This window comes from Microplitis demolitor, chromosome 6 (genome assembly GCF_026212275.2).
Source record: "Microplitis demolitor isolate Queensland-Clemson2020A chromosome 6, iyMicDemo2.1a, whole genome shotgun sequence".
In the NCBI taxonomy this organism is placed as follows: Eukaryota; Metazoa; Arthropoda; class Insecta; order Hymenoptera; family Braconidae; genus Microplitis; species Microplitis demolitor.
The window spans coordinates 3,623,292-3,636,523 of record NC_068550.1 but is presented as its reverse complement, the minus strand read 5'-3'; the positions used below and the strand labels follow the sequence as shown (position 1 = coordinate 3,636,523).

General features: G+C 26.5%; 1 protein-coding gene across 1 annotated transcript; it reads right to left on the bottom strand.

Moving 5' to 3' along the window:
* Positions 1 to 1,194: 1,194 nt before the first annotated feature.
* LOC103572637 (integrin-linked protein kinase) lies at positions 1,195 to 12,605 on the bottom strand. The gene is made up of 7 exons (XM_008551320.3): positions 11,918 to 12,605; positions 10,900 to 11,065; positions 5,964 to 6,156; positions 5,747 to 5,827; positions 5,137 to 5,579; positions 4,768 to 4,998; positions 1,195 to 4,068 (listed from the first exon to the last, which is right to left on the bottom strand). Exons 1-7 carry the CDS (start codon positions 12,004 to 12,006, stop codon positions 3,922 to 3,924), a joined length of 1,350 nt encoding a protein of 449 aa, XP_008549542.1. The 5' UTR covers positions 12,007 to 12,605; the 3' UTR covers positions 1,195 to 3,921.
* Between the last annotated feature and the right edge of the window lie 627 nt (positions 12,606 to 13,232).

The window sequence follows — 13,232 nt, the reverse complement described above, 5'->3', positions numbered from 1 at the left end:
GTTAATTTGAGAGCTGAGTTAGCTGCAGAAAAAGAACAAGAAAGAAGAAACAATTTAATAAGGTGATAAAAATGTAGTATATTACCACACGTTATTAATATTATTATTATTGTTATTATTATGATAAAAGAGCGAAGCAATTTATTACTTATTTTTTTATTACATGACCAAAAGACTCGATCACTTAAATTATTTTGTGTAATTTTTATTTTACTTTTATTAATTTAAAATGAAAAATGTCTTACTCTGGCAGTATTTTATAAAAAAAATTCATAAAAATCAATCGAGTTTGCTGATAAATCTTAATGTAGACTTTGAAGGAACATAAATTTTAGCTGAGCCCTCAAGAAGTTTGTTAGCCTTCAAGGTCTGCAGCTTCTGAACTATCGCTTTTTACCCGAAATTACATAATGTTTTATTTATTTTCTATCACTTGATACTTCAATGCAGGATACGCTGTAATATTATCCGTAGACAGATAATTTGATGCTCCTCGGTCTTCTTTATTTCATGATGTGAACACAATTTATTTGTTAAAATTTAAAAAAATAAACAGGATGTCTAGGAGTTCAAATTACAAAACGAATTTAAAAATCCAAAGGAATTAATTAAATTTCGAATACTTAATTTTCTTTGTGAATATCAATTTTGGTAAACGAGTGAAGTTTCAAGTAAACATTTTCAAAATAACTTTCGTACCTGAATTATATTCAAATTTATTTTGACTATAACTTCCAATGGTAGTAAGTTATTCCTATTCACATGAATGTTCCGCAATTTAATTACTATTGAAATGTGTAAACTTACTGGTGTGCAAGAAATTACGAGAGTTTGTAAATTAGTTGACATACAAAAATTCATTTAATTTCAATATAACAACAACACCTGAAACTTTTCAAGTAATTGTATACGAATGCGGCCTTATAATAAACAGCCAGGTTCATCAAATCCTCAGCCGTCTATGGTTTCTCAGTGCAGCATATAACTTTTGATAAAGTTTATATGGATGGATGGTATAATGAATGATTACTCAATCAAATTGAACCCTTACCATTTCTACGTCACGATTTCCAGAATCTAGGCGTAGACTTTACATTCATTACTTAATGTATAATTTAAAGTGACGTTTCAATTCAATAAAGTTTTATTACTGACATGCTACGCTATTAAAATATGAATTACTTATTTATTTTTTTTATTTTAATACACCAACATTTAAATATTCAAATTAATGTGTCACTGTTGATGACATCAATTGAATGAAACGTTTTTATATTTTTACATAATCTTATATTGATGTCAAAAACATAAATATGTTTTTATTTATTTATTTAAGGCTTTCTGCAATTTACAAAATTTCAATGATCCTAAAGCTAGCAGTCAATTAGTAATTTTCGGATTTTTTTTCGACAAACCAACTACAAAAGAACAAAAAATAAAAATATGCACATTTAGAAAATTTAAAAAACTACAGGTGCAATTTTTTCTAACCTCTTTTTCTTTATAATTTTTTGGTTAAAAAAAAATCGAAAAATTATTAGACGTTGGTTAACTTCAGTATCATAATTTTCATTTGCGTTATCACAGTGTGAGTGATAAAAAAAAATAACTAAATCTAAACAGTCATACAGTTTAATTATTGGAGTCAGTTTTCACTCGAATTGATTTCTTGAATGTATTTATAACCCCACCAAAAAATTCAACGATTTTGAGTAAAAATCTATTTTTTTCAGGATATTGAACTTGATATCTAGAAAAATTTCTGGAGAATCGATAAAATTATTTACTACTTTGAAAAAAGTCAAATTTTTGTTACACGTTTTGCGTAAATTTATAAATTTATGAATAAATAAGATCTATTTATTTAGTTATAAAAAATTTTTTATTTTTAGTAAAATATATAAGATTTATGACAATGTTGATTAATTAATTTAATGTTGTATATAATTATAATATAATTTAATGCCATTGTTAATTTAATTAGCTAACTTACTTTGAAAATTTGAACAAGCTATTGAATTAACTAATACTAATCAATAATTCAATTAGTAGATGCTTTGTACTGTATTTGATCTTCATCGAACTCTTAATAAGGTGCAGTAGTATGTTGGAATTGTGGCAAAGGAAATTCTCAATTAAATGGAGTAAATACACATGTTTATTTATACTCGATATTTGTTCATTAATTTTTGTTGCAGAAACCGGATGGTCAACAAGTAGATGAATTTAATTATAAAGGGACTAAAAAATTTTAAATTGTTGGCAATATAAATATACAATTAATAGCTTGGTCAAATTTAGACATGTCAACTAAAAAAAATATTTTTTTTCAAGTTACTTTATTAATAAAATATCTAACAATAAAATAGTTATATTTTTAAATAATATTGAAGGCACATTTTAATGATCTGAAGTTAGCAGAGTCAACAATTTTTGGATTTTTGTTTTTATTAATTAATTGAAAAAAAAAAAAAAAAACTAAAAATATGTGCATGTAGAAAATTTAAAAACTATGGGTGTGTTCAGAAAGGAGGTTGATAAATATGTAACCGGGTAGTTGGGGATACTAAATGGAAGTCACGTGGTTTAATTAAAACTAGAGCAATGAAAGAATAACAGATACTGCATTTAGCTCTGCAGTTTAGGAACGCATTACGATAAACGAATTGTTTCTATGGTCCAACCAGATAATGTATGAAGCTGAGAGTAGTTGAAAAAATTTATTTCTTTCGAATAATCAAAGTAAATACTGACGGGGAAAAAATTTTTAAAATCTATGGGAAGTATTTTCAAAAATTGTCTCGTGTATATTTTTTTTTTTTAATTTTTCTGATGATAATTAAGGGGTGCTACTAGTATGACCGCCTGAAAAACATGATTTTTGGAAATTTTTTTAAAGAAAACTGCTGCATGGAATGTTTTAATGTTTTAAAGATATATTATAAATATATAATAAAATTTTTGAACTAAAAATTGAAAATTCAGCGAGTTATTCGTAATCTCCCAAGACAAAAAAAAAGCTGAAATTTAACAAAATGGCGTTTTTAAAAAAAGTTTCAAATTTCGCGCGAAATTTTGATGATTTTTGGCTTGCCTAAATTACACTTTCTACTCGATTAGAAAACTGGAGGTTCATGGTACGGAGAAACATATAAAAGAAGCTGTGATAAGAATCGAATCGAGATAACTGCAGCAAATTTGAAAAATTTAGTTTTGAGAACCGATGAGCGGCTGCTCTTCAATCGGCTGTAACTCAAAAACTATTTGAGATATGCACTTCAAATTTTAGTATATTATTTTTGAAGCTATAGACTATCGAAATATAAAAAATGAAAATCGATTTTCCCAAAATTTCACACTAGTGGTGCCCCTTAATAATCAAAGTTGTCAGATATCGGCTACTTTTAACATTATTATAATATTTGAGACCGCAAAATTTTCATTTTTCACTCTAAAGTAAATTTCTGACTATACCCATAGGTGAAATTTTTAAAAATATTTTCATTTTATATTTCATGATTCTGAAAAAAATCAAAAAATTACCAGACGTCGGCTAACTTCAGTATCATAAACTTTAATGATTATAATATTGTAATATAAAAAATATATTAGTAAGTATATAATACTCTTACTTTCATAAAGTTTTCTTTTTATCTATTGTAACTTGGCAGCACCGGAGTAGAGAATGAGATTCAAAAAGTTTTGTGAATCTAACGCGACGTAATAAAAGTAATGTACATATGATTTGTAATGATCAGTCCTATACATTACTTTTATTATTACATTTATTTGAAGTTTAATGTATTATTTGAGTGATAAATTTATAGAATGCTATTCTTAAATATATAGTGTCATTGTTGGTTTATAATTTTATGTTTTCTCTTTATATTTTCTTAGCTATATTCTTTTTTTCGCTGTCCTTTAACGTTTCATTTTATCGAGGATCGGTACTACCATATCAAAAGATGGACGTTTGCCAGGATCCTCATTCATACAAATGCGGATAAGTTTAGCCAGATGTGGAGAAATCCCACGAGGAATTTCAACTCGTAGATCTTCCAATGCAATCTGTGATTCAAATTAAGTTTTTTTTTTAGCAACTAATTAAATCATATAATGAAATTCAATTAACTTTTTATTGTATTGACATGTTTAATTATGGTTTTACTCGGGTGTTTAAACGGTTTTTCACTATCCCATTTAAATAATTTATACCCAAGAGGACATTTAATGATTTAAAGCTCAACTATTGTCCTTGATAATGTAAATGTTTACTTTTAAATATAATGCTATTATTTTAATTACAAAAAATATATATTACGAGTATTTCAATTTAAATTAACGCAGATTTCTTGATTAATTGGATACTTGATACGAATTTTATAAAATATTTCAACTGCGAAAACTTGTAGGCATTGATGTAGAAACCGCGCGAATGAAAAATTAATTAAAATATATTTTACGATGAATAAAACTTCGTGAAGAAAAAAAAAAGACATTGAAACGTATGATCATTAACTTTAGAGTTTGAAATCCATCTGATATTTGTTTCAATTACTCGAGTTGTTTTAATTAAAGTAAAAAATAGTAAATTATATAAAAAATATGCAGGAGAAATTTTGAGATATAAATTTTAAACTTTTCATGAACTTGTGGAATATTTAATATCTTCAAAGCAGGTGGATTTTATTGCAGTAAAAAAAAAATAGTAAAAATAATAGTATGAGGAATGGATTTGTAAGGATTCATATGTAGGAAAGTACAAACCTTCATTCCACATTCCATCGGAGATAAATCAGCAAACGGAACTTCACGCGAAGCAAGTTCCCAGAGTAATATTGCAAAACTCCACATATCGCTTGCCTCTAAATTTATGTCAGCGGGTCGTTTGCTTAAAGCCTCTGGCGACATCCACGCAGGTTCATAAATACGTCCCACTTCTTGGAATGAAAACTTAGAGTCTGCCATATTGACGCGCGCTGTCAAATCCTCGTCGATCTAAAAAATATAAAAAAAAAAAAAAGATTTATTGGTAGAACATGGACACGACAGGACCAGTAGCTATGAACCTCCCAATGCATTCGTGGCAATAAACTAAATTGATTGAGACTAATAAATATTTATGATTTATTTTACCATGACGTGTTTGCTATTTAAATGAAACCGGCATCGATTTTGTCTTTCAAGTCCGTGTAAAAATGCCATTGCACGTGCAACATCCAGTGCCAATCGTAAAGCTCGGGCGCTATCTAGCACAACTCCTGTACCACCGTGAAGTAATCTATGCAAACTTCCTCTTGCCATATACTGCGACACTGTTACAAGCTGAGGTGGCTGATTTACACATCCAAGGACTGGCAAGACATTTGGATGTGAAAATATTCTTAGTTTCGGAAACTCCTCATTGAAGTCCCGAGAAATACGAGATGTGCATTCGCGCAAATTCAAAATTTTAGCAACAATATCATTATTTTGCCATCTTCCACGCCAAGTTTCACCGCTCGGAGTACTTGCCAAGTGTGTGTGAAGTGACAACTCAGCCATATTAATGCCTTTGTGTCTTGAAAGTGTCGCATCACCTGCAGTATAAAGTGAATAAAAAAAATATAAATAAATATATGCATTCCCTACTATTTTTCTTGTACATTATTCTGCTCCACTTGATTTTAGTCTACTGTAATATTATATTTTCTTATTTTACACCTCAAAAAACATCACCGAGAAACTAAAAGTAAAAAAAACTCACGGCTGCGGGTCTTTAATCCCAGCCAACTCTGATCCTTAAATTGAATCTTCTTCAAGTCTTGTCCAAACTCAACAGCAAGATCTGGAAGTGAAAAATAAAAATTCCGGAAACAACTTTCTCGGCAACTAGCCAATATACATATATATGCAAGATATATATATATATATATATAATTTCAACGAATTTATATACATATATTTATATATAGATATATTACCATGTAAACGTTTTGCCAATGGACCGCGGGCTTTATCAAGTGGAGTGTCTCCATCTTTATTGGCAATAGAGACTAAAGCTCCTGCGGACACGAGCTCTTCCGCCACAGCATGATCTCCCCAAAAACAAGCGTAATGTAATGCTGTATTACCATGCTCATTCGTTACGTTAACATCAGCTTTATTACGAAGTAACTGCAACCAAAAAAATATATAACGTCATCCGGAATAAATTTTCAACTGTATTTATTTTATAACTATGAGCTGTTTGTTCACTGAACAAACATAACATCTCATTTGTATCTGTTTACTTTTATTTTAATCTTTACTACTTCATTAGCAGCAAAAGTTAATTAAATATTTTTAATTAGTTCATTTTGTATTTAAAAATAACTTTGAATAATTAGTTAAATTTTTTTTTACGTGTACAAAAAAAAATTATTGTTTTTTTAATCTGAAAACCGAGTAATTAACTAATTAATTATTTTTCAAATGTTTTTTTTTATAAAAAAAAAATGTCATTAAAAATCTTAACGAAATTTTTAGAAATTTAAAAAAAAATTTGAATATAAATTAGAATTTTTTTTTTTTACTGAAATTTTTCTAAGCTTTGGAAAAATTTTATTTTTCCACTTGAAATTTAATATTCGATTGAATATTTCAAGATATTCTTTTTTAACTTCCCATGAAAATTTAAATTTTCAAAAAAAAAAAAAGTTGTTTTAAAAGAGTTGAATATTCGCGCAATTTTCTATTTTATTATGAATACTTGAAATAAAATATCACTTATATATTCATTAGAAATAAAGTGATATTTATACTTAAGCAGCTGCATTTAACATCCAAAAAAATATGATAGATATTGAGTGGGAGTTTATAAGCTAACATTTACCGAAAAATAATCGCTGGATATAAAACTTAATTTACAATCTTCATACAGAAAAATTAATTTTCGTCTAGTAATTTTCTGAAATATTTTCAAGTAAAAATAATGGAATAAAAAATTTATAAGAACCCAGCGCTTTAGTGTAAGAGTCTGCTATTACGAATGTATACTGCAGCTTAAATCGGAAAAAAGATACATGTCAAAATGTGACGGCTATAAACCACACGGGTAGATAGTAAGGGTCGATAAGTTTTAAACCCCAGAAAAATTGTAAGAAATTTTTTAGCATCCGGACATTGAATAGTACTTCCGGCGGTTTTACTGCGCAAGTTATTTGCTGCAACTCTGCAAAAGGGTATGAGGGAATAAGTTTCTTGAACCTTTACACGTGAATGAGGACAATAATATGTCTCTATGGGCTTTGACTCGAGATTAGTTTTTAAAAATTCTGAGCGCTTTATTACATCTCAAGTCTAGGTCTAGAACTTTTATCCAGTTATTAATTTACAATTTTAATGTAAAAAGATATTAGAGTGCATTATCGTAAAATATTTACTTTTAAAGAGTGCATTATTTATTTACTGAACGAGCACTAAATTTATTCTCTCAACATGGATCGTTAAATATTTAATATATCTTTATATATTTATAGTTATTATTTTTCTTTAAATTTCCAACAATTTTAAATGAATTACATTAATTTATATCAATAATTGTATTCATAAATATATATTAATTCAAGCAAATTCAAATGGTCAATACATTTTACTAACTTGATGTACTTTTAAATTTACGAGTAACCTTACTGAGATTTAATGGACTGTTCAACTTTAATCGATGGTCATTTATCTCAACCTGTTTTTTATTTTTATTTAAAAATATTCATCCAATAGTTTGTATAGAAATTCGGTCATTTAATTTCTTAGTGATAAAAAATTTGATTTTTTAAACTTCCCGCCATGAATATTTCGTCTTTTTTTTCATAATTATATAAAATTATGAGTGAAAAACATTCTTTAGTACTGCGATTGCGTAAAAGAAGCTTCAAATTTTAATAAGTATAGAACATTCAAGAGACTTTTGAATTTTGATACTTCCATTAACGAACGTGCAACAGAATAGATGTTTTGACCGATTTCTGAAAAAATTATAATTTCAGTTACGAGATTTACTCAGAAAGCGGAACAATTTAAAAAAAAAGGGAAGTTATTGGTCCGATTAAGAAAATCGAGTTTTCATCGGAACTCTCAGAGCTCAAAAATAGTGGGAAGTTTCGGGTTAGCCCACAGGGTAAATTGTTTTTCAAATTTTATTATTTTAATTTTATTTCTGCCAAGAAATCAGAAGAGTTTTGTTTTCATCGACTACGAAAAAGACTCAACCCAAGTATATTTATACGGAAAACTTTTATACCTCAGGAAAAGGTTTTAGTATATATTTTTATCGTGAGCTTCTTATTTATTTCATATATTTTTTTTTATAAAATGAATTTTCTGACATTCAGTAGATTTTTAAAACTTCTTTGCAATTTATAAATCTGCTGTTAAAAAAATGTTATTTATATTTAAATTTTTTGCTGCAATTTAGTCAGAGCTGCCAGAATATTCACAATGCAGAATAAATTTAAGCTGCATTATAAAAATACTGAGCACAATACAAAAATATATATGAGTATTGTAAAACGAAAAACTTATCAAGTTAGCAAAAAAATTTATAAGAAAGTATGAAAGTTTTGAGCAGTAAAATAATTTCTGTTTAAATGAAAAAAGCTCACGAGCAAAACGAGTTGACCACTTTTCCTGTTTATGCTTTTATTGTATAAGTGTCGTTTTTTATATATTTTGCTGTCACTTTATTGGAGAAGAATTAAAGATGATGTGAACGGTTCAGTAAATATAGAACTCAAAGTTGAAATGATGTTTGTTTTGTGTACGAGAGGACACAGTAGAAAAAGTTTTGTTGAGTTACCGAACTTTACTGACAGGAGTGAAAAGGACTCACCTAAAAAATATCTGCACAGCATACATATTAAGATATTTATAGGATGACAAAAACATGTTGCTGTTAGAAGTGTAATGGAAAATGTCTATCAAAATCTATTATAATAAAAATATTTATGATTTTGAAGTTTGTAGACAATTAACAACTTTCAGATTTTTTTCCAATAAATCAATAAAAAAAAAAAAAAACGAAGAATATGCACATGTAGAAAATTTAAAAAACTGTAGGTGCAATTTCTTCAAATACTTTTTTTTTATAATTTATCATTTTAGAAAGAATTCAAAAATTATCAGACGTCGGCTACTTTCGGTATCATTAATATTTTTAAATTTAATTTTGTTGTTGAATAATTTCATTAAATTGTAAATATTAAACAAGAAGGAGAACGAAAAATTGTTAAGTATTTTTAATAAAAAAAGGTAACGAAGTAAATAAATTTAAATTCGGTATTTTACGAGCAATTTCACGACTTAATAACATTTATTCAAAAATTTATTTCCATTTGGCATTAACTCAGAATATTTTCGTTTCCATAAATGAAATGATTGTTTGAATAAATTTTTGCAAATTAATTAACAATTCATGTAAATGACCTAACTTTTTTGAGTTTTCATTAAAAAAGTTAACAATTTTTTCCAAACATAATAACAAAGTAACAAGATCAATAAATTATCCACTATAAAGTTTATTACTGACCCTAAAAAACTCGAGCTTAAAAAACTAATTTTGAAAGAGACTCAATTATTATCTCTCCGTTTTACTGACAGGGGATATTCTATTTAAATTTCAGATGAAGTAAATGAATTTGTAGATTTTTTTTTCATTAAAAAAAATACCCGCGGATGTTTTAGTTTCTACGGTATTTTTTTTTATTATATTACTATATTTAAAATAATAATAAATATATGAGCTAAAAAGGCGGAATGTACCTCGTAAATTTTTTATGAACCGAATTCTGTGATAACGTCAGTCAGTCTCTCAACTTAAAAGAAAAAAAAAATATTTTAACCAGAAATGTCTCTCTTATTATCAGGACCGGGATTATTAGAAAATATAAACTCGTTAAATAAAATGAAGTTTTGACATTAATTAAAAATAAAAATTAATTATCAAGTATTTTTTTTTTTAATAAAAAAAAGTTATTGAATTATTTGAATTATTATTAAATTTAAAAAGCCAATTTTTGATTAAAAAAATTTATATCAATAGGATTAATATTGAACATATATTTCATGTTTTAATGGCTCTGTACGTTAAATCATAATTATATACGTAAATATAATTAATTTGTGATATATACGTATATATTCCATACTTAATAACATTGGACTGATAAGGATAATAATGTATGCTGCTAATTGAGATTCACTCTAAGCTCGTTATCTGAGATTATCACTACGGCATAAATTTTAAATATATATCGTACACTAGATATATTAATTATGCAATAAAAAAAATTTTTAATTACAAATAAATATATAATTATACTAATTATGGTAATACAATGTTGTATTACATCAAGTAAATATTCGCCTTCGATCTACAAAATTTACCCGAAGTAAACAGAAATACTTCGATCGAACAAATGTTTACTTAATTAAAGAAATTTTCGATTGAGGAAATGCATTAATTTTAATTAGCGAATTATCCTTGTTATCAGTGTTGATATGAGTGACATATGAATGTTAGTTTTTAATTATCGATGACGTACAGAATATATTTCCTGCTAATTATTAATATTATTATAGATTATTATTATTATTATATATTATATTATTAATTATTTTGAATAATTGAGAGTTAAAAAATTAAATAATTTGAATTATTGTCTGAGATTTTATAGAATTGCGTCTGGGTATCAATAAATAATTAAAGCAGACATAAAGTTTGGATCCGATGTGATAACTCAGGGCGATAATTAAAAGTCAAAATATCCTGGCATTTGAAATATGGAAATAAATTTGAATAATGATATTTAAATTTGCAGTAAATTGCGTCTGGCATGAGTATATTAATTACAAAGTAAAGTTTATTGATAAATAAATCATTACCAGCTGGACTATATCCCGATGTCCATGAGCAGATGCTAGATGTAGTGGAGTGTCATCGCCTCGATTTGTAGCATTAATTCTGGCTCCTCTGCTAACAAGTAATTCAGCAAGTTTTGAGTGTCCTTCTTTACAGCACCAATGAAGTGGACTAAACCCATGGTCATCTCTAGAACAAAAGTCATTTAAATATTTATTAAGTATCAAACTTTTAATTATTTTTTAAGTTATTTATTCTTCTAGCAAATAAAAAATCCACTTATTGACTCTTACTTTTATTTTATAAATTTTTTTAAATTTTTTATTAAACTTTAAAAAATATTCTTGCAGATGGAAAAAGAGCAGTGGAAAAATTACAGTTTCCTTGTATAAAAAACTTCAAGTATTATAGTTTGCACTGTAATAATTGGCTACTTCTTGTAATAAATTGCAATTTTAATGTACCTAAAGATCTATTGGATCTAGATTTTTTAAATGTTTTGCACAGGCGCAAGTATGTCAGTCAAAAATTGCAGGCCACCCTAACTACCCTTTCAACAGTCAAGTTACATAAATTTTTTAAATTTTCCTTACGCGAAAAACGTTCGATCTTCAGGTAAATAAATTTTACAGTTTCTACTACAAAATGTCAAGGTTGAAAACCTGTTTGCTACCAAGTAGTAAAAAAACTCTCTCATAAAACTGTAAGTCTCAGAAATAATGTAATTTTTACAGTTTTCAAGTAAAGAGACTGATATTTGAAACTGTAATTTTACCGCGGAGTTTAAAATACAAATGACAAAATCAAAATTAAATTTTTTTGTCTAAGGTGACAGCACACGAACATAAAAACTATGAGATATCAATAAGTGATGATAGTAAAAAAAAATTTATTACTTTAGTAAAAGTATAAAATAATTTCCCGATTAAAAATCATTGGAATGAATATTAAATATAGTAAATATTGATATAAATAAAATATAAAATTTCAATGATAAAAATTACATAAATTGATATCTCCATATAAGGAGAATTGACATACCCTTGATTCATGTCATGCTCAGTATCATCAAGCCATACACGAACTTGCATTGCATTTCCTTCACGACACCATTGAAATATATCTTCCATTTTTAATAAATAAATAAATATGTATATATATAAAAAAACTACTTTTTTCTATCAAATAGATATATGATTAAAAAACAAATATTATTTATGATGCAAACTCAGCAATGATCCCAGTGATGCTAGTCGTCATGTACTAAATATAACTTATATTCCATTGAATAACATTGAGGTAAACTTCCAAGAGTTTTATAAATATATGAGATCATATATTAATTAATATTATTAATTTTTTTTTTAAATTATTAAATATCTGACACTGAACTGTTACATTTACACAAACCACTGATAAACTTTGTAATATTAAAATCGTCAAGCATATATTTATATATACTGAGAAATATGTATTTATATATTTCTTTCGAGGCAGTTTATATTAAAATAATGAAAAAATGTCACAGTGTAGGTTGGGCTATTTTTTGTAGGCGGCTGTTAATTATTCTTGTTTTTTTAAAAATATATTTATATAGTATATAGATATGTATAGATGTATATATATTTATATTAATTTAAATATGTATATAAATGTTGACGTAATTCTTAAATTGTCTTGTACTTGTAACTTGTACTTTTACTTCACAGGAATATAATTACACTAAAAAACTTTTTGTTTTTCTTGCTGATGATGTCAGCTGATGAGATGGTAAAGAAGAAAATTAACTTAGCACTTGTAAATATACATTTTATTTAAATTTATTTAGTGTAATTTTATTTATAAAATTTAATTACTTTTTTCTTTGATGAGAATTTTATTTGAATATTTAAAAAATTTGCATACGGAAAAATTTAAAGTGAAGTCAATTTCAGTTCTCTGTAGAGTGAAGAAAAAATTTTTGAGACTATCTCTGAAATAAATTAGTAATTTCGTATTAATTGAAAGGGTATGATGGGTATTTAATTGAATCTTGACAGCAAATTCAACAAGTAATTGACTTATTAAAGTTGGTAACATTTTTTTTTAAATCGAAGTAATTTCGGCTGTCAATTTTATTATTGAATAATAATGAGTATGAAAGTAGCAAACATCAGGCAAATTTAAAATTGTTAATAAAAAAAGTAAATAATTAATTTTATAAGCATCTAAAGAAAAAGTAAAAATTCTTAAATGAAGTCGGAATTCCATGTGAAAATAAAATTCAATTTGTTGAGCCAACTTTAAAAATCAGCTGACAAATAAATTTACTCTGTTTTGAAATATTTTAATTATTGATTGTTTTGTAGCTAATGAA